At 40.6% G+C, this 22,872-nt stretch overlaps 1 protein-coding gene across 16 annotated transcripts in view; it reads left to right on the top strand.

Annotated features, from left to right (window-relative positions):
- The window catches only part of CDC42SE2 (CDC42 small effector 2), a 142,341-nt gene that overhangs the window by 58,715 nt on the left and 60,754 nt on the right, over window positions 1–22,872 (top strand). For all 16 annotated transcript variants that reach the window (XM_069591621.1, XM_069591609.1, XM_069591611.1 and 13 more), the window contains one exon: window positions 6,157–6,493. In XM_069591621.1, coding sequence (XP_069447722.1) covers window positions 6,440–6,493 — 54 coding nt within the window. In that variant the 5' untranslated portion in view covers window positions 6,157–6,439. The remainder of the gene's footprint in view (window positions 1–6,156; window positions 6,494–22,872) is intronic.

The raw sequence follows: 22,872 nt of genomic DNA, 5'->3' as shown, positions 1-22,872 counted from the left end.
TGGGTTGGGAAGATTCCCTGGAGGAGGGCAGAGCAACCAACTCCAATATTCTTGCTTGAAGAATCCCATGAATGGCGGAGCCTGGCAGGCTACAGTCCATGGGGTCGCAGAGAGTCGGACACAACTGAAGAGACTTAGCATTCGCAAACATGTATCAGAAAGGCAGTCTGGTTCTGGTATAGGAATAGGTCAGTGTAATTAATAATCAGCCCAGAAATAGACCCAAACTTAACAGTTATTTGATTTTCAGTAAAAGGTACCAAATCAAGTCAATAAGCAAAGGGATGCATCAGGAAATGATCTGGAGCAATTGTATATCCATGTCAAAAAAAGGAATCATTAACCTTTACTTTGTACTACCACTAATAACTAAAAGAGGATTATAGACTGAAGGTAAAAAATGAAAGTTATGGGTGAAAAAATAACTGAAGAAAAGCTGTTTGGGGGAATATGCAAACATTTCTTAGAACACAGATCATAAAAGATGAAATAGATAAACTTGACTTTATTAAAAAAATAAACTTAAACTATCTGAGATCTCTTGTTTTTTGAAAAGTGGAAAGACAAAGACCAGGAAAAAAATACTCACAATATACTATCAGACAAAGGACTAGATCTAGAATATGGAAATAGCACAACTGGAAAAGCACATAAATTTAAAAAATGGGCAAAAGATCTGATTATGCCTAGCCAAAGAAGAAAATATATGAATGGCTTGCTGTCACAGCAAGATAGTACCTCATACACAGGGAATGACTGAAATTAACAAGGTTAACGACACAACTTGTTGGTAGGAAGTGGAACAGTTGGAACTCATACGTTGCTGGTACAAATGCAAGATAGCCAATCCATTCTCAAGGAGATCAGCCCTGGGATTTCTTTGGAAGGAATGATGCTAAAGCTGGCCACCTCATGCGAAGAGTTGACTCATTGGAAAAGACTCTGATGCTGGGAGGGATTGGGGGCAGGAGGAGAAGGGGACGACAGAGGATGAGATGGCTGGATGGCATCGCTGACTCGATGGACGTGAGTCTGAGTGAACTCCGGGAGTTGGTGATGGACAGGGAGGCCTGGCATGATGTGATTCATGGGGTCACAAAGAGTCGGACACGACTGAGCGACTGAACTGAACAACCAAATTGGAAAACTGGAAAACAGTTTAAAGTTCAAACTGTTCTTAAAATATGACTCAGTAGTTCTCTTTCTAAATATTTACCCAGGAGAAATGAAAATTTCTGTTCACATGAATATTTGTATATACTAATTCACAGAAGCATTTCTAATAGCCAAACCTGGAAATAACAAGTAGAAGCAGTTACATTGTGCTGTGTCTATACAGTGGAAGTCTATATGAATTAGCTGATGGAGGCATCATGGAAAATCTCAGAAACGTGCAGAATGAAAAAAGCCAGATTTTTTTTTAATACTATGTGATTATATTTACATGAAACAATGGGAAAGAATAAACCTTAATCAGTCATTCTAAGAAGAAAAACTAACCTTACTTCAGTAGTTGCATATGCCCCCAAAAGTGCCTTTTATAACTGAGTTCAGGGAACAGTGGCTTAATTTTGAACTTTAGCCACAGAATAGTAGGTCTGTGATAAATGCATAGTTTGAAAGCTCTTTACAGAATGTTCCCCCTTGCCCACCCCCCCACCCCCCACCGCTGCTGGAAGAACTTTGTACCACGAGTCACTATCCAAAGAATGATTTTAACTAGATTGAGACAGATTCAGTGCTGGTGAAGCTATGATATAGCTTTACTGAGAACTCAGACTTGGTCATGGGTTAGTAGGTTCTGCATTTCTGTTGGAGACCTCTTTGGCATCTGGTAGAATTTCAGATCTTACTACCCCTCTCCCCGCCCAAACATCCCAAATTTTACCAGGTCCTTCAGAGTCTCTAGTAAGGATGTTCATTTTTATTTGATTTTTTTTTTTTTTTTTGCATTTCCGTGACTCCAACAACTTAAAATTGTTAGTACTTTCTTCTGTTACTTATTTATTTAAATTGTTATTTAAAGATATATGTAGAAAATTGCATGGACCATAAATGTACATTTAATACAAAATTATAAAGCAGGTACTCGAGTAACTACCACCTAGATCGAGAGGTAGAATGTTATCAGCATTCCAAGAGCCCTTGTGCATCTCTTCCTATTCTTAATTCCTGCCCTCGGCCGTAGAGATAACCACTTTCCTGACGTGTATTGTAATTTTCTAGCTTTACTTTTTTACACTTCCTTATGCATCTCTACACAAAATAGTTCAGTTGAAGTTTTCTTTTTGAACTTTCAAACTTCTTTTGAAGTTTTCTTTTTGAAGTTTTGTTTTTTGAAATTCATATACATGAGGTCTTTCCATGTGCATTATTTTGTCCTCGGTAACATGGTAGTGAGAATTGACCAGTGTGTTAGATGAAGCTGCCATTTATTGTAGTATTCTTTTGTGTGAATGAAGTACAGTTCATTTTTCTTCCAGTTTTTTATTGAGGTATAGTTGATTTACAGTAGTGTGTCAGTCTCTACTGTACAGCTAAGGGACTCAGTTATACGCAGTTACATATTCTTCTTTATATTATTCTCCATTGTGGTTATTTAGGATGTATAGTTCCCTGTGCTGTACAGTAGGGCCTTGTTGTTTATCCTTTCTATGTGTAATAGTTTGCGTCTACTAACTCTAAAGTCCCGTCCAGTCCTCCCCAGCCCCCATCCCTCTGGCAGCCACAAGCCTCTTCTCTGTGTCTGAGTCTTGCGACATAGATACGTTCGTTCGTGCAGTGTTTTTGGTTCCACGTAGAAGTGATAGCGTACGGTATTTGTCTGTCTCTTTTTGACTTACTTCACGTAACGTGATGATCTCGTTGTGCCGTGTTGCTGCAGATGGCATCATTTTGATCTTCCCTGTGTCTGTAGTATTCCATTGTATGTATGCACCACGTCATCTTTACCCATTCATCTCTCGATGAAATTTTGGTTGTTTTCATGTCTTGGCTATTGGAAATAGTGCTGCTGTAGAGATAGGAGTGCGTGTGTCTTTTTGAATTATAGTTTTTTCAAGTATATGTGCAGGAGTGGGATTGCTAGATTATATGGCAATTCTATTTTTAGTTTTCTGAGGAACTTCTATACTGTTTTCCGTAGGAAAGTGAAAGTGAAGTCGCTCAGTTGCGTCCGACTCTCTGCGACCCCATGGACTGTAGCCTATCAATCAGGCTCCTCCGTCCATGGGATTTTCCAGGCAAGAGTGCTGGAGTGGATTTCCGTTTCCTTCTCCAGGGGACCTTCCCAACCCAGGAATGGAACCCGGGTCTCCTGCATTGCAGGCAGACGCTTTACTGTCTGAGCCACCAGGGAAGCCCGTTTTCCATAGTGGCTGTACTAATTTGCATCCTTCCTACAGTGGAGGAGGGTTGCCTTTTCTCCATACCCTCTCCAAAGTTGGTAGCCTTCTTGATGGTGGCCATTCTTACCGGTGTGAGTTGGTGCTTCACTGTAGTTCTGGTTTGCATTTCTCTAATGATAGCAGTGTCAGGCATCTTTTCATGCACTTCTTTCATGTGCCTGTATTTCTTCTTTGGAGAAATGTCTCTTGAGTCTTCTGCCCATTTTTTGATTAAGCTGTTTTTGTTGTTGTTGAGTTGTGTGAGCTGTTAGTATATTTTGGAAATTAAGGCCTTGTGGGTCGCATTGTTTGCAAATATTTTTTTCCCACTCTGTAGATTGTGTCAGTTCTTTAAAAATTGTTTTATTCTTTTTGTGTGTGTGTGTGTGGTGGGGAATGTAGACTTTCAGGTTGTTTGCTAAAAATTCATGACTGTTACACATTCTTTTTGTTATGTCATTGTACTGTTTGCTATTTTAATTTTCATAACAAGTAAGAGCATCTTATATCAGTGTAACTCTTTGTAATATATGCACTACCCTTACGTACATCCTAATTTAGCCCTCATTTCAGACCTGTGACATTGGCAGTGTAGTATTCCATTTTTATAACTAACAGAGCTCTTCAGTTCCTCAGGCTAACATTGTGAAAAATTAAGATAGTTTTAACAATTGCCACCGTTATTTTATTTCAAAGTCTGAATTCTAAATTTTATCCAATTCTATTTCACACAAACTAAGCATGCTCTGTACCTCAACTGAGTCAAAGTATTTCACAAAAAAAGGAAAATAAATTATTTGGTTAGAGATATGCCTCGTTGCCTTGTTTTTATTTTTCTGAGTCATGGCCTTACTGTTTCTTTGGAAGTTGACCTAAGAAGTTTTGTTTTATTGATTTGTGTGTAGGATGCTGGGACATAAATTCTTTAAATTGTCAGCAGTGAAACTGTTGACACAAGTATGAAGCTTATATCTGCAGCATTTGATTTAGGTGTGGAAAGGGAGGACAAGGGGAAGGGGCTGAGGAGGTTATATTTTTGCCAGAGCATACTGCTTACTTCTATACTTTTTTTACTCAACGCCAGTCTCTGAAAGTCAAGAGACTGAGCTTTTAATGCAAGGAAGCTCTGCAAATCACTAACTAGCCTGACAGTTCACATAAGCTTTTCTAAAACCTTATGTCTAATGAAACTATGGTTTGTGAAATGCTCTGGTGCTGTAGTCCAGTATGACCCCTAATTTATGTGTGGAATCTGCTGAGTTGTGTTTAAAGCCAAGTTTAGTTGTTGATGTTGCAAAGTGACACTTCTTTTGTTATCTTAAGGTATTAAAAGTAAGGTTTTCAGTGTGGATGTGATTTAAGCAACACTGAGCTCAGGAAGTGAAAGTAACTATGAGTATATTTATTATTAGTGTCTGGAAATTTTTGTGACAAATTCAGTACTTCTCTAAAGGTGTTATGTATAAATGTGTTTTAAGAATATACACATTTGTAAAAAATTCTAAAAAGAACTTTTGTTTAGAAAAGCAAGAAGATGGAAAGTATATTGGTATGATATTCCAAGGCGTGTTTGAAACATTTTTAGACTTAAATGTTTACTTAACAAATAAAAACCTGTGGAGCTGCAAACATCCCCTTGGTTTGAAAATATATTTCATCCTATCTGTTTTCTAGGTGATACACTTAAGTATCTTTTATGTCTTATCTCTAGCAATATAAATTCTTATACTTTAAGCAGTCATTCTTCAACTAAACATTAAGAATTATTGTGAATATCACTTTCAGAGTAGTACATGTAGTGGCAAAGATAAATTATAAGTAAAAAGGGTGTTGCCTGGCATTGTATGTAGATGAGAAAATATGATGATAGAATAAATCATATAATAGATTTTAAAACCTCAGATTTCAAATCCAGTAGAGTTGAAACATTAGAGTAATTCAGTGCTTGTATGTGCTACAGTAGCAGTGGTGAGCATAAAGAATTTCAGTGTCAAACAAAGGCATGTTTGTTTTCATAGAATTGGTTAAAAGAGATTTCACAGTAATTTTTTAATGGCCAAGATCTTTGATTCAGGGTGGAATTAAGCTTGTCAAGTAAATAATAGCTGAAATAATGTTGATGATGTTGTAAGTACAACCCTTTGCTCTAATACTCTTGCTGAGGAAATAAATGAAACGCACTTTTCTTTTGAGCTTATAAACCTTGATAGTATTTACTCGCTTCATTGGACAGAGTCAGCTGCAAGACTGCTACTTCTTTGTTTCAGAGTTTGGGTGAGGTGAGAAAAGTTCCTCTCTCCTTGAAAATGCATTCAGTTTCTGAATTTTAAGTGTGGTGATAGTGTACGTTTTCTTCCTTCTTATCGTCTCTGAACGATAGAATGAGGGTCCCAAATTCATGCCCTGTTACGGCCTGCGTTTGTGCCATTGAACGTGTATGCATTAATCTTCACTGAAGATCTTCTATGCAAATATAAAGACAGCAGTCATTTATGTCTTCCTGGTTTAGAGTCATGGCTTTGGGAAAAGCTTTTATAGCCACAAAACAGAATGCTCTGTGAAGGCAAGGATTACTGTTTCCTTTGAGTTCCTATGTTACTAATACACGACACTCAGTACTTAAATATTTTTTTGTTGAGTGACTTATCAAAGTCTTGATTTTTTTTCAGTGTTTAGTGTTTTTGAAATAATTTTATCAGAGATTTAAGAAATAAGCTTCTAAGGATAAGTAAAGTAACTTGTTTTCTTTCCTTCTTTTTTCTTTTTCTAGACCACCTGTTGAGGCCCTGAGTCAAGACAACAATTTTTATACTTTTCCTGGTGGTTCAGAAACAAGTCTCTGTAGAACCAGAAACAAAGAAAGGAAATAATCTGACCTTTTCTTTATTAGACTGACTGTAAAAGATACTTGACTTCCAGGAACAAGCACAGAGAAGTAATAATTATTTTGGCATCATTGGACGTTGATCACATTGAGAAACGTGCTTTGTGAAGCTTCCCGAGTTGAGATTTGGAAACCTCATTGGTGCTCGTTTATAACTTGGACTATCAGCATGAGTGAATTCTGGTTGTGTTTCAACTGCTGTATCGCAGAACAGCCTCAACCCGTAAGTATGAAGTGATATACATACAAATTGGGTGGGGTACTTGTTATGCGTACTGTCGATTCTCAGGTTAAAACCAGGATCCCAGTAGTGATTGCAGGGCAGTTCCAAGGCCTGTCAGTGAAATCCTAAACATCTGGTTAAAGAAAGAAAAAAGTAAGTTTGCTTTTGAGTAAATGCTATGTGTGAAGAACTGTGCTAGACTGCCGTGTGTGATTGAGAAGTTGTAGGCCACCTTCTGGTGGACCCGTGAGAGGGGAGGGAGACACCCTGCGGCAGAACAGCCGAGTCGGCTTCGCAGATCAGTGGGTGGAAGACGGCGAGCCAGGGCTGACCGTCTCCTCTTCCTCACAGCAGTTCTCGGGGGAAGATGCCGTTACCCTTATTTCTCTGTAGACGTAGGTTCCAGTTTTTTTGCCCTGAGTGGACAGTAAGTCGTCTTCGCTGGCCATTTCTTGGTACCGGCCTCACTTTTGTCCCTTCTGACCTGTGCATTTTGTCACCTCTACCAAAATTCTTCCTCCCCCTCCAGTGTCCTCTTCGTCTTTTAAGATGCCTGTGTCGAATGTCAACTCTGTGAAATCTTCCCCAGCCTTTTCCTGACGTAGGGGAAAATCCCTCAGCAATATTTCCAGCAGCTCCTTTGGTTCATTTTCCTGGGCTAGGATGGAACTTCTTGCGCAGTAACCACCTTGGTCTCTTCTTTAGGGGCTCTGACCGTGTTTACCCTGTGTCTTCAGGATCGCATCTGATGCCTTGGAGAATGTGGTCATACATGCTAGCTGGTTTGCTGGCTGACTGGCTGAATAAATGAATTTCTATTGTATTCTGCTTGGCTTAACATTTGTAACAATGTGAAAGGAAGAATGAGGTGTAATCTTAAGGTCTCTTCAGATCTTTTCTGAGCCTTTCCCTGATCATACATACACAGTCACTTTTTAATTTTCCTTGTATATGCGGTTGTTTTTGAATGTCCTAGTCTTTAATGTCTGGCTCTGGAAAAGGGAAAATATGAAAAAGTGAGGGCAGGGAGGAGAAGAAAGGGCACTGGCCTTTTAAACCCTCTGAAAGTCACTGCAGCCAGAGGATGAGGGGCTTGCAGCAGCTGTGGAGTTGAGCACCAGCAGTGGCGGCCCATCTGCTGGTCTGGTCCTCTGCGATCAGAAGTGGAGCTGTTGGGAGGCTGGCTCCCCAGAGGTGGTGTGCATAGACCTCAGCTATGGGAGGAGGGGAGCCCTGCTCTGCTCCTCTGCTGAGAGCTGACGCCGACCAAAACTAGCTGCAGTTTACCTTTCAAGTTTTCCCCTGGAAGTGGCCAGCCTTAAAGAGACTCCAGAGTTCCAGAATAGATACAGCAGAAAGATAATGCCTGTACAGTGGTGGTGGGGATGCAGATTCCACCATCTTCCCTTTTACTACTTTTGTGATACTGTTTTTTACATTTAGCTCTTTGATCCATGAAGTATGGAGAGTTGCTTTGTGTGGGATGAGGTAGGGGTCTGACTATTCTTTCATGTTAAGTCAGCTATCTAAAAACAGTTTATTAAATAGCCAGTCTTTTTATTAGAGATATGAAATGTCACCATTATTATACACTACATTTTCATACGTTTAAAGAGACTACTCTTGAAGCCTGTTCGGTTCTTTTGGGTCACATATGTTTACACCTGTGCCATTGTACCTGCTGCTGTTCCTTAGTACGTAGCTCTTCTTTTTAAACTATCTTGATAAGTCTTATTTTTAAGCTGGATTGTTATGACATGGGTTTTTGCTGTGTTATCTTTTGTATTTTTTTCTTTGAATGAGATATATCATGCATCTTTTAAATCATTTAGGTGTTTACCTTAGAACTGCATTGAATCTAGATGTAATTGGATGAGAATGGACACCTTTCAAATTTTGAGTAATTCCATTGAGAAGCATAGCATACATCTTCATTTGTACAGACCTTTTCATATTCTTTTAGTAAGTTAAATTTTTCATCATGTAAGTTTTGCATATTTCTTGCTCAGTTTTTTATAGATTTTTAAAAATGAATTTTCCTTGCTATTCTGAATGAAATTGTTTTGCTGTTACATTTCCTAGTGGATTTTTTTTTTTTTTTACTATTTTGTAAGCAGTTAATTTTATACACCAATTTTTTATCTAGATACTATACTGAGCACTTTATATTTCTTAAATTTCTCTTATATTTCTTAAATTTCTCTATATAGTGACATTTTGTTTGTCTTAATTCTCATATGTAAACTTTCTTCCCTATTGAAATCTTTCTGCATTGCTTAGACCTCCAATATAATATTGAATAGTGTCAATGATGGTAGAACATTCTTGCTTCTCCTGACTTTTAATGAGAAAGGTTCAAATTTACTTAAGCATAAAATGAATATTTATTCCAGTAACCATGTTTACCTGTGCATTTGTTATTGTATATAATTTATCATTTATGACTTATATTGCCAATGATTGCATTTTCAGCAGTTTTGAAAGATTTTAGAATACTTGAATCCTGTCACTGTACTGTTTTTACTATGCCTTATAATTTTTGTTGAAAGTCGTTTGTGATAATATGCTGAGTGAAAGAAACTGAGGGTAACAGGTTTTTATATTTATCTGTGGGGGATTAGGCTTTGCTTATTTCTTTGCTTGTAGTTGTAGGTGACCCAGGATAACATTTTCTGTGGTGTCCTTGCTTTGTGCCCTGTTGTCTTAGGTTTCCCTAGGACTTCTGTCTAAGTAAGGTCTGAGAGGTCCAGCGCTTTTGGTCGTATTTCCCTGCATTTTCACACAGGAGTGTTGTTGATGTACTGGTGAGGTGTTGGAGACGGGGAAGCGTGACACTGCTCTGGTTAGGTCTCAGTCTTTTAGTGAGCCTGTGCTCCTGCACTGTGACCTACACAAGTGCTTCTCAGTTTTGTTTTTTTACTCCTTAGTTGAGACAGGCTGGAGGAGGCTGCAGTTGGATGTTTCCCTTCCCCAAGGCTGGTTAGTTTCTGATACAACCCCAGTCAATTAGGAGCTGGCAAAATAGGTTTCTTTTGAGGGGAGGCTTTGTTAAGAACAACAGGCAAATTTCCATAGTGCCAGATTGCAGAAGGGTGTTATATATTGCACTTCCCTGGTGGCTCAGTGCTAAAGAACCTGCCTGCCCATGCAAGAGACGTGGGTTTGATCCCTGGTCCCAGAAGGTCCCTTGAAGAAGGAATGGCACCTCCCTCTAGTATTCTTGCCTGGAAGAGTTCCCATGGACAGAGGAGCTTGGTGGACTACAGTCTGTGGGGCTGTAAAGAGTCGGACACGACTGAAGTGACTGAACAGCAGCAACGATTGTAAGTTGCTGTGAGAACCCTACCTAGGGCCTGTGTGTGGCAGTGGTCTAGGTGTGGTTTTTTGGTGTGGTCTGAGTCAGAGTTCAGGCGAAGTGTCAAACCTCCCCTGATTGCCTTTAGTTCACTGAGAATATGGAGATTGGATTGGGTGAAGTGTTAGTTACCTAAGATGATGCAAGTTAGCCTAAACCATAGTGGCTTAAAACAGACTTGTTACCTCACAGATGCACTTAGTTGGTGTTAGTCGCTGAGTCTTATCTGACTCTTCGCTGCCCCATGAACTGCAGCCTGCCAGGCTCCTCTGTCCATGGGATTTCCCAGGCAAGAGTACTGGAGTGGGTTGCTAGTTCCTTGTCCATAACTAAGATGATGCAAGGTAATCTAAACCATGGTGGTTTGAAACAGACTTTCATTATCTCGCAGATTCTGTGGGTCAGGAATCCAGGCAGTGTGCAGCCAAGTCCCCTGAATTAAGGTATCTTCTAGGTGACAGGGTGTCAGCTGAGGCCATAATTACCTCAGGGTTCAGTGCCAAGCGGACCTGCTTTCTAGGTTACTGAAGCAGTTATTGGCAGGGTTTGCTACTGCTATTGCTAAGTCACTTTAGTCATGTCCGACTGTGTGACCCCATAGACGGCAGCCCACCAGGCTCCGCCGTCCCTGGGATTCTCCAGGCAAGAACACTGGAGTGGGTTGCCATTTCCTTCTCCAGTGCATGAAAGTGAAAAGTGAAAGTGAAGTCACTGAGTTGTGTCCAACTCTCAGCAACCCCATGGACTGCAGCCTACCAGCCTCCTCCGTCCATGGGATTTTCCAGCCAAGAGTACTGGAGTAGGGTGCCATTGCCTTCTCCGGTTGGCAGGGTTTAGTTCCTCTCTGAATCCTGACAAGAGTCTCGGTTGGAATAAGGGCCTCGGTTCCTTGTTGGCTGGAGGCCTCCCTCAGTTTGTCGCCCACTGGTCTCGCCATCGGAGAAGGCGATGGCAACCCACTCCAGTACTCTTGCCTGGAGAATCCCAGGGACGGGGGAGCCTGGTGGGCTGCCGTCTGGGGGGTCGCACAGAGTCGGACGTGACTGAAGTGACTTAGCAGCAGCAGCAGCAGGTCTCGCCACAGAACAGCTCACAGCGTGGTGACTGGCTTCCGCTAGCGTGAGGAAGAGGGCAGGCACGGTAGACGTCAGAATCTTTGTGACTTGCCACCACTTTTTGCTGTACTCTGGCCTGTAGAATTAACTTGCTAACTCTAGTTCACACCCAAGGGAAGGGAGTAGACAGAGGCATGAATTCCAGGAGACGGGGATCGTTGGGACCAACTTCACAGGCTGCCTACCACAGATTCCCTCCAAGGCCCCTCCCAGCGCTCACATTCTGTGAATGCTTCCCTCTCTCCCCCAGAAAGAGGCCACGCATTCCGTTTCCAGCCCCAACTTCAGAGACTCCCAGTCAAGTGCCTGGATAGCTGTGACACATTCTTTAACTGTAGCTAGCCAGCATGAAAAATGTAGTCAGAGAGGAAAATCATCTTATCTAAAAGAGTTAGACTGTGGAAGGAAAGAGGTTGGATCTGATCTGTTTCAGTGGCATAGCTCCCATCACAGTACTCTCTGGATAGAAAAAATACCCTTTTAGAGGAGACGGGGAAGGTAGGCATGTCTCTGTTCAGATAACAGCAGAACCAAGCGCATTGAACCAGCGTATAGTGTTATAGCTTATTTTAAAATGTCTGCCTTCCCCTCCACTTGGCTGAAGGAGAAGGAGAGTTTTCTCTGGCATTCACTTTGAGAACACGGTCGAGTTCCTGGTGGTGAAACTCGCAGGAGCATGGGGGCTCTCCTGAGACAGGCCCTCCTAACGGCTCCAGCTGCCCGCACCCCTCACCCAGCAGCTCCTCAGACAGTCTTCGGCTGTCCTGCGCTGGTTCTGCATGACCTGGAGGTTTCCACTCTAGACCCTGGTGGTTTTCTGTGCAGGCCTGTCTCTCCAGTTCTGGAGGCAGCGGTTGGTTCTGTGATCTCAGTTTTCTAAAGGACCTGAGAATTGTTGATTTTCAGTTCAGCTTTTTGATTGTGTAGATTGGCACGACATCTTCTAAGCCCCGTACATGTCAGACAGGAAACCACAAGTTCTGTTTCCATATTGTTTAAGGTTGATTTGTTTATTGCCAGCATTCATAATGCGGAAAACATTCTGTTTTAGAGGTATACTCAAACTAGAAAGGTACAGATTGGGAATTTTAAAGAGTGGGCGCATGAGACTTTAGAATTGTAAGTACAGGACATTAGAAATACATTTTCTGATACACAAAGTGTTTGCAGTTTGAGTGTTTCTGTGCACATATAACATGTCTGTCTTGTGTTATTGTTTAATAATATGTAATTGTATGAAACATTCCACATTTTTGACTCGCTGAGAAAAATGACACACTTCACGGGGCCACATGGTTACTGTAGTGGAAAAACAGCTGGCTTGTTGGCATTAGGAAAAAAATGGGTGCGTTAATAATTTTGTGTGTGCTTAGAGCCTACAAAAAAAAGCATACCTTGCAGCTCTAGTCGACAGTTTCAAGAGTGCCTTATTTGGAAGCTGCTTGGTCATCTCTAAAGCTAAAGTCTGTACCAAAATTGAGTGCTATGCGCCGACTCTCCCACTCCATTACCACCCCTGCTCTTGCGCATTCCATGTGTGGAAAAGGAACAACTCAGTATTGCGAAGAACTTAGAATGCATTTTTCTGAGTAGTAGCATAAGAATCATACTTTCCCTTCCTACTCTTTAGTTTTAGCACAGTATAGTACAGAATAAAATAGAGTCCCATTTTTTTGAGCCATCTAAACCTTTAAAATTGGATGTAGTGTAAATGCTGCGGTTGTTGCTGCTACATATATGCTAAGGTAGGAATCTTTAAATGGTTGCTGCTTTGCACCTTAATCTTTTTAAAAAACAAGATCTGTCAGCTGTTTACAGGACTTTAGTGAATTTTTCACCTACTTCTTATTGTGCATTAAAATGCTAGTGGACTTTTTCACCAGCTCTTTTTGGAGTCATAGTTGGTATACCCGAAAAACTGTGTGCAATTAATGTATTCTATCTGAGTGTGAATGTATGTACACACATGCTGCCATCACCACGGTTACGGTAATAAACTTCTGCGTTATCCTCAGAAACAGTAAATACTGATTTACAACCTCCCCCCATTCTATTCACATTACATGCTTTCCCTATACAGTGTTTCCCCACACGGTACTGGTGTTTTGTAGTGGTGTTTATCTCTGAAATGTGTTACTTTATTTAGACACCTATGCCAGTCGTCATATATTAACACCGGTACTTCTCCAGCAAGCCAGGTTCTGGTGAAATAACAGTGGGCAAAACAGACCTTATGACTTAATTCACTGTCATTCTAGTGGAGGAGATATTCAGTGAATCGATAGGTGTCTGTGATGTCAGGTGATGGTAAATGTTTTGTGGGAAAAGAAAGCAGAAAAAAAGGTAGAGAAGGGGAAATGGGGGAGGGATTAAGAGTGTACAGGAAAGACCTCTTTGATGAAATGGTATTTAAGCTAAGATTTAAGGCACACAGGTAGGTAGGGAAGCGCGTTTCAGTCTGAGGGACTTGAGAGTACAAGAGTTCTGGAAGCGCAAGGGTTGTATGTATAAGAGGAATATCAAAGAGGGCGGAGCGGCTGTGAGCCAAGGCCACAGTGGTGGGAAGTGAGGTCAGAGATAGTGAAGGGCCAGGTCATGTATGGCCTTCCAGGCCACGGAAAGACTGGTTTTTACACTTTGGAAATGGGAAATCATTGGATGGCTTTGTTCTTTGAGCGGAGCGCGTGTGCTTTTCTCAGTGGGTTGACTGTTCCTGTGTGCCCAGACGGAGAGGCAGTGCTGCTTGACCCTACTGCATCCTGCAGCAGCGCATTACCTGCTCCTCCTGCGCTGCCAGCCAGGGAGTCCTCCTCTGCCGTCCTCAGTCGTGTGCCTAGCATGTTCTGAAATAAGATTGCTTATTTCCTGCAGTAACTTTTCTTACTTCCACCTTTATTGTTATTTTGATGTGCAGTTCTAATCCATAATAGTAGGGGTTGTGAATGTAAGTGATGAAGTGGTTACTGCCATTAAAAAAAAAAATGAAGGGCACTGTTCTCTGTGTATTAGAGTCTGAGGTTTCTTCAAGGAAAATAGGTGAAGAGTTGGAGGGAGATGGGGTGGGTCAGTAGACAGAGGCTGCTTGCAGACCTTAGACCTAGAGGAAGAGCCAGTAATAGTTCAATGAAAGGTGGCTAGAGGAAGCTCTCAGTAAGGGCACTCTGGAATTTCAGAGGATTTATGCCAGGCAAGACTGTTTGCTCAAGTGTGATGCGTCTCCATCAATACTGTGCGATGATGACCCCAGATGGCATGATTCATGTAGAACTTCCTTTTTCAGGAATCACATTCCCAAACACCCTAAATGAGGTGTGAATTTGATTGATATGGTGTCATTTTTCCCTTTTCTGAAAATGCACATATGCATGCTCTTAATTTGTTTAACTAAAAAATTCACGTCTAACTCTAGTCCTCTCAAACCATTTAACAGATGAAGTTATGTAAATGAAAATTAAAAATCACCCTTATCAGGAGAGAAATAAAAAAATGTTCCTATGTTGTAGAAAGGGAGTGCAGAGGACTGATTCAAATGTCTTAACCATCTGCTAAACCTGGAAATGAAGCAAGATTATCTTACTCACTGGAACTGCCTGTCCTGTCTGAGGAGCAGCTTCTGATTTCCTCCTAGAGACAGTAAGCTGCTCTCAGATACGGTGGGTGGTACTCCCTGTGTCCTTTCATATACCTGTGGGGAAAGTGTGGATTTGTGTACATAAACTTTGAAGACAAACCAGAAAGGCTCTTGGCATGAGGTGCGCCTGTCCCGTTTTGTGCTGAGAGCACGGTCAGGAAGTGCTCAGTTCGTGTCCCTAGCATTCCATGTGGATGCCAGCTGGAGAAGCGCACGGATGCTGGCGGGTGCGAGGCGGGGGGAACGTGGTAGCAGAAGGCCATTTTTCTTAGAAACTAGAAGGCTTTTATGTTTGTTGATGTCAGAAAGGAAATTGTTTTCTTTAATGCTTTTATTAAGTTGCTCTTGATTTAATTTCAGTTGGAGTTTTTTGATATACACAAGAAAATAAAGCAAGCTATTCCTTAGCAAGCCATGAGGTTGCTGCCATTTATCATTTCTTAAAAAGTGGCATCAACAAAAATAATAATTCAAAAGTAGACGGTAGTATACTCAACCTCATGCACTCAGCTTCAGCAACATCAGTTCTTATCTGATCAGTGCGTCTACTTTGCCTTGTTTATATTTTGAAGTCAAATTCCAAGCATTATTTCATCTTATCTATAAATATCTATAGTTTTTATCTCTGAGGTAATGACTGTTATTTAACATAAGCACAGTACCATTATCATACCAAAAAATAATTTAAAAGTTTCTTTTACTTATAAATGTACTATATAATAAACAGTTATAAAACAATTGTATTATGAATCAACCCAAGTCAAAAAGTGGAGCATTGCCAACACCCCTGGAAGGACCCTAGCATTCTCATTTACATCTCTTCTCCAACAGTTGGAGGAGCTGCTGCTCTGCTTCTTATGGAAATCATTTCCTTACTGTGTTTTATGATTTTACCATTTGTGTGTGCCCTGAACACTATAGTTGGTTTACCTGTTTTAACTTTAAATGAGTGGTGTTGCACTGGATATAATTGTGTTTTCTTCTTTAATTCAATATTAAATTTAAAAGACTAATCTGTATTGAGATCGTTCAGTTCAGTTCAGTCGCTCAGTCGTGTCCGACTCTTTCTGACCCCATGAATTGCAGCACACCAGGCCTCCCTGTCCATCACCAACTCCCGGAGTTCATGCAAACTCACGTCCATCGAGTCGGTAATGCCATCCAGAGTCGGTAATGCCATCCAGCCATCTCATCCTCTGTCATCCCCTTCTCCTCCTGCCCCCAATCCCTCCCAGCCTCAGAGTCATTTCCAATGAGTCAACTCTTCACATCAGGTAGCCAAAGTATTGGAGTTTCAGCTTTAGCATCTGTCCTTCCAAAGAACACCCAGGACTAATCTCCTTTAGAATGGACTGGTTGGATCTCCTTGCAGTCCAAGGGACTCTCAAGAGTCTTCTCCAACACCACACTTCAAAAGCATCAATTCTTCAGCGCCCGGCTTTCTTCACAGTCCAACTCTCACATCTATACATGACCACTGGAAAAACCATAGCCTTGACTAGACGGACCTTTGTTGGCAAAGTAATGTCTCTGCTTTTGAACATGCTATCTATGTTGGTCATAACTTTCCTTCCAAGGAGTAAGTGTCTTTTAATTTCATGGCTGCAGTCACCATCTGCAGTGATTTTGGAGCCCAAAAAAATAAAGTCTGACAGTTTCCACTGTTTCCCCATCTATTTCGCATGAAGTGATGGGACCAGATGCCATGATCTTCGTTTTCTGAATGTTGAGCTTTAAGCCAACTTTTCACTCCTCTTTCACTTTCATCAAGAGACTTTTTAGCTCCTCTTCACTTTCTGCCATAAGGGTGGTGTCATCTGCATATCTGAGGTTATTGATATTTCTCCTGGCAATCTTGATTCCAGCTTGTGTTTCTTCCAGTCCAGCGTTTCTCATGATGTACTCTGCATAGAAGTTAAATAAGCAGAGTGACAATATACAGCCTTGATGGACTCCTTTTCCTATTTGGAACCAGTCTGTTGTTCCATGTCCAGTTCTAACTGTTGCTCCCTGACCTGCATACAGGTTTCTCAAGAGGCAGGTCAGGTGGTCTGGTATTCCCATCTCTTTCAGAATTTTCCACAGTTTATTGTGATCCACACAGTCAAAGGCTTTGGCATAGTCAATAAAGCAGAAATAGATGTGTTTCTGGAACTCTCTTGCTTTTTCCACGATCCAGCAGATGTTGGCAGTTTGATCTCTGGTTCCTCTGCCTTTTCTAAAACCGGCTTGAACATCTGGAAGTTCACGGTTCACATATTGCTGAAGCCTGGCTTGGAGAATTTTCAGCATTACTTTACTAGCATGTGAGATGAGTGCAATTGTGTGGTAGTTGGAGCATTCTTTGGCATTGCCTTTCTTTGGGATTGGAATGAAAACTGACCTTTTCCAGTCCGGTGGCTACTGCTGAGTTTTCCAAATTTGCTGGCATGTTGAGTGTAGCACTTCACAGCATCATCTTTCAGGATTTGAAATAGCTCAACTGGAATTCCATCACCTCCGCTAGCTTTGTTTGTAGTGATGATTTCTAAGGCCCACTTGACTTAACATTCCAGGATGTCTGGCTCCAGATGAGTGATCAGACCATCGTGATTATCTGGGTTGTGAAGATCTTTTTTGTACAGTTCTTCTGTGTATTCTTGCCACCTCTTCTTAATATTTTCTGCTTCTGTTAGGTCCATACCATTTCTGTCCTTTACGGAGCCCATCTTTGCATGAAATGTTCCCTTGGTGTCTCTAATTTTCTTGAAGAGATCTCTAGTCTTTCCCATTCTGTTGTTTTCCTCTATTTCTCTGCACTGATCACTGAGGAAGGCTTTCTTATCTCTCCTAGCTATTCTTTGGAACTCTGCATTCAGATGCGTATATCTTTCCTTTTCTCTTCTCTTCTTTTCACAGCTATTTGTAAGGCCTCCCCAGACAGCCATTTTGCTTCTTTTATATTTCTTTCCCATGGGAATGGTCTTGTTCCCTGTCTCCTGTACAATGTCACAAACCTCCGTCCATAGTTCATCAGGCACTCTTGTCTATCAGATCTAGCCCCTTAAATCTATTTCTCACTTCCACTGTATAATCACAAGGGATTTGATTTAGGTCATACCTGAATGGTCTAGTGGTTTACCCTACTTTCTTCATTTTAAGTCTGAATTTGGCAATAAGGGGTTCATGATCCGAGCCACAGTCAGCTCCCGGTCTTGTTTTTGCTGACTGTATAGAGCTTCTCCATCTTTGGCTGCAAAGAATATAATCAGTCTGATTTTGCTGTTGACCATCTGGTTATGTCCATGTGTAGAGTCTTTGCTTGTGTTGTTGGAAGAGAGTGTTTGCTGTAACCAGTGTATTCTCTTGGCAAAAGTCTGTTAGCCTTTACCCTGCTTCATTCCGCATTCCAAGGCCAAATCTGCCTATTACTCCAGGTGTTTCTTGACTCCCTACTTTTGCATTCCAGTCCCATATAATGAAAAGGACATCTTTTTTGGGTGTCAGTTCTAAAGGTCTTTTAGGTCTTCATAGAACTGTTCAGCTTCTTCAGCGTTACTGGTTGGGGCATAGACTTGGATTACTGTGATATTGAATAGTTTGCCCTGGCAACGAGCAGAGATCATTCTTTCGTTTTTGAGATTGCATCCAAGTACTGCATTTTTGACTTTTTTGTTGACCATGATGGCTACTCCTTGAGGCCGTTGGCTGAACTTAATTTCCTCTTCTCTGATGTGTTCTGTTGTACGACTACACCATGTACATCCATAGAGTCCTTTTGAAATTCTGAATTTCAAATATGGGGCTGTTACATATTAATATTACATATTACCAATATGGGGCTATTACGAATAATGCTCTTTTGGGCCTTTTTGAATGTGTTGCCTGGTGAACACATGTAAAAGTTTCTCTAGAGTTTAATGGGTGAAATTCCTGTTTCTAAAGTCTTAAGGACACTAGTGTTTACCATATAAGACACAATTGTTTTCAATGTTATTGTTAATTCAAGTTGCTAAGTCATGTCCAGCTCTTTGTGACACCATGGACTGTAGCATGCCAGGCATCCCTGTCCTTCACTCTCTCCCAGAGTTTGTTCAGTTTCATGTCCGTTGAGTCAGTGATGCCATCCAACTATCTCATCCTCTGTCACCCCCTTCTCCTCCTCCAGTCAGTCTTTCCATATCAGGATCTTTTCCAATGAGTTGGCTGTTTGCATCAGTTAGTCAAAGGATTGGAGCTTCAGCTTTAGCATCAGTCCTTCCAATGAATAGTCAGGGTTGATTTCCTTTAGGATTGACTGGTTTTATCTCCTTGCAGTCCAAGGAACTCTCAAGAGTGTTCTCCAGCACAATTGAAAAGCATCAATTCTTTGACGCTCAGTGTGGTCCAGCTCACACATCTGTATGTGACTACTGGAAAAACCAGAGCTTGGACTCTTCAGACCTTTGTCACCAAAGTGATTTTTAATATGCTATCTAGATTTGTAATAGCTTTCCTTCCAAGGAGCAAGCATTTTTAATTTAATGGCTGCAGTCACCTTCCTCAGTGATTTTGGAGCCCAAGAAAACAAAATCTGCCACTGTTTCTAATTTTTCCTTATCTAGTTGTGTTAAAGTGATGGGACCAGATGTCATGGTCTTTTGTTTTGAATGTTTAGTTTTAAGCCAGCTTTTTCACTCTCCTCTTTGACCCTCATCAAGAGGCTCGTTAGTTCCTCTTCACTTTCTGCCATTAGAGTGGTATCATCTGCATTTCTGACGTTGTAGCTATTTTTCCTGGTAATCTTAATTCCAGCTTGTGATTCATGCAGCCTGGCATTTTGCATGATGTACCCTGCATGTAAGTTAAATAAGCAGGGTGTGACATATGACCTTGACGTACTCCTTTCCCCGTTTTGAAACCAGTCTGTTGTCCTGTGTCTGGTTCTAACTTGCTTCTTATCCTGCATAAAGATTTCTCAGGAGACAGGTAAAGTGGTCTTATATTCCCATCTCTTTAAGGATTTTCCAGTTTCGTTGTGATCCACTCAGTCAAAGGCTTCAGTGTGGTCAGTGAAGCAGAAGTAGGTGTTTTTCAGGAATTCCTTTGCTTTCTCTATGATACCCAGAGGATGTTGGGAATTTGATTTCTGGTTCTTCTGCCTTTTCTAAACACAGGTTGTATATCTGGAAGTTCTTGATTCATGTATTGTTGAAGCCTAGCTTGAAGGATTTTAAGCATTACTGTGCTAACATGTGAAATGACTGCAATGGGGCAGTAGTTTGAATATTCTTTGGCATTCCCTTTCTTTGGAACTTGGATGAAAACAACCCTTTTCCAGTCCTGTGGAAAACGCCAGTGCTGAGTTTTCCAAATTTGCTGGCATATTGAGTGCAGCACTTTAACAGCATCATCTTTTAGAATTTGAAATAGCTCAGCTGGAATTCCATCACCTCCACTAGCTTTGTGTATAGTAATGTTTCCTAAGGCCCACTAAGCTTGACACTCCAGGATGTCTGGCTCTGGGTTTTTGACCACACCGTCATCGTTACCCAGGTCATTAAGGACTCTTTATATTCTTGCCACCTCTTCTTAATCTCTTTGCTTCTGTTTTAAATGTGTTTTTACCAAATTTCGTTCTTGCCAGCAGTTTGAGCGGACCAACCATTGTTCCATAAACTCATCAAATGCATGATATTTTCAGACTTTCAGTTTTTATCAGTCTGAGAGGAAATGTTTAATTTTGCATTTTAATTTGATGAGAATGAAAAGTAACCTGATTTTTTTTTTTTTAAACTTCTGGTTGTGAGTTTCAGGATTATACACAAATCAGAGATTTCTTGAAATGAAATTCTCCGATCTAGCTCTTCCACACTGTCCCCTCTGCATATTGGTATTATACCATGAGTTCTTTGAGAGTACACAGAAAGACACATTTAGATGATTTGAAGCAGAGTAAGTCAAGATATTATGCTATAGGAGCTTTCATTCTTTCATTCTAAGCTTTCATTCTTAGATTCAAGTATGATTAAGTATTAGTCTGAGTGTGTTCTATTTACTGTGTTTCTAGTAACTATTATAGAAGTGCACTGAGAAACCACCAGGCATGTCTGTCATCCTGTATACTAAATATTAGTAAAATTTAATTAAAAAAAAAAAAGATGAAAAGTAAAAATAGAAGGTTAAGTCTTTCCCTCTAACATTACAACACTCCCAGGTGAGCGCATTCACATTTGAGACCTGAATACAGAACAAGTCAGGACGTGGAGCTCTGGAGGTGAGAAGCAGGATAATTTTACCTTTTTTGCGATAAAAATAATTATCACTGGGGGAAAAAAATAGGAAAGAAACTCAAGGAAATATGTTTTCGTGGAGTAGGAAGAGAAAAAAATATTGTGGTCAAATAGTTAAAAAAAAATATATATATATATGTATGGTGGATAAGTCCTAACAATTTTTTTCTCTATGCTCATTACAAAATACTGTCTCTATCTTCATAAAGAAAATGTTCCTCATCTTTGAGGTCATTTTTTTTTTTTGGAGGTCACGTTACGTAGCTATCGTGAGTGAGCTCCTATGAACTGGCAGCTTATGTGAATGCTGAAACATTTCTTAAAAGATCCTTTTTGCAAATCATCTCACCATCTGAGAGAAGATAGGAAACCCTTTCTTCAGTACATGGTCTGTCATTTGTGTAAATGCTGTGAAAGTCGGCATCTTTTCATAAGGCATGGAATTTTTAAAATGGCTAAAACTAAGGTTCTTCTGAAACGTCAATAGCATGAACCTCTGCATTGTTTTGTTTTTTACTGATTGTTGGGTTTTATAAACGCAGAAACAGCAAGGATAAAGAGGATTAAGCCTTTATTTGTCCAGAGTTGGTGGTTTGGGTCCTGATTCTCACATGGCCTTGGTATATACAAATGGGATAGAAAGTTAAGGACCTCAATTGTATTATTTTTAAAATCAGAAGAAAAAAGAAAGAAAAGAAGGCAATGGCACCCCACTCCAGTACTCTTGCCTGGAAAATCCCATGGACGGCGAAGCTTGGTGTGCTGCAGTCCATGGGGTCGCTGAGAATTGAACACGACTCAGTGACTTCACTTTCACTTTTCACTTCCATGCATTGGAGAAGGAAATGGCGACCCACTCCAGTGTTCTTGCCTGGAGAATCCCAGGGACGGCAGAGCCTGCTGGGCTGCCGTCTATGGGGTCACACAGAGTCGGACACGACTGAAGCGACTTAGCAGCAGCAAAGTCTAGGTAATAAACTGTTCATAGCTGTAGAAGAGTAAAATGTTTATGCAAACTTTATATAATTTGTGGTTAAAGAGGAATTAGAATTTAAGTAATTTCTGGGACCTCATATTGTACTGTAGTAATATTTTAGTAATTTATGGGACATATTTATAAGTACCATGTAAGACCTTTTTAAAAGCACTTAATCTGTTCATCTGCGACATAAACACATAAAAGCTAGTCTGTTTTTCATCTCTCTCTGCTTTAAACATGTTTATGATGGGTAGAAGATGCTACAGATCAATTTTGTTAGCTCTTGTATGCAAAACAGATTCTAAGATCTCACCCAGTAGCCCCTTTCAGTACTGAGTGAAGTTTGGTTTCTTATCACCTTTGTACATAGTGAAGTGCTTCCAGTTTTTTAGGAATTTCCAGGGCTCGTGTGCCACCTAGTCTTGTGGACTCACCATTCTTTCAGTTGTTTGAAGAGGTGTTTCAGTGCTTATGTCCCTGTTTTAACTGGTTGGACCACATTTGTTTTATTTTTATGTGTTACTTGTCACTTGTTTTCATTTGTGAGTTGAGAATAATTTTCATACAATCATAAAATTATAATGCATTACACACAGATTTGGAAACTACTAAGAAGTGAATTAGTAGACTGGATTAAGGCTAGTGAATTAATGGGCGGAACCCTACCATTTTCAGACTAGTTTTTTACTAGTATGTGTTTCAATAAATTAAATGGAAGTTATAAACACATTGGATATCGACCTTGAGCAAATTAGTTAAATCTCAGCAAACAGAAATATTGACACAGTAGACTTCAGTATATTAAAGTAGATGTTGTATTTGTGACCCCATGGACTGGAGCCCACAAGGCTCCTCTTGTCCACGGGATTCTGTAGGCAGAAATACTGGAGTGGGTAGCCAAACCCTTCTCCAGAGAATCTTTCCTACCCAGGGATCCTTATCTCCTCCAGCCCCCGCATTGGCAGGCAGATTAAGTACTTAGCATAGTGCCTGGCTTGCAGTTAAGTGCTCTTTTGTTTTTCTTAATCTGTATTTATTTGGCCGCATC

The sequence above is a fragment of the Ovis canadensis genome, chromosome 5, assembly GCF_042477335.2.
Source record: "Ovis canadensis isolate MfBH-ARS-UI-01 breed Bighorn chromosome 5, ARS-UI_OviCan_v2, whole genome shotgun sequence".
NCBI classification, from domain to species: domain Eukaryota; kingdom Metazoa; phylum Chordata; class Mammalia; order Artiodactyla; family Bovidae; genus Ovis; species Ovis canadensis.
The sequence above is the reverse complement of the archived record's forward strand: the minus strand, read 5'-3'. Positions and strand labels throughout refer to the sequence as shown.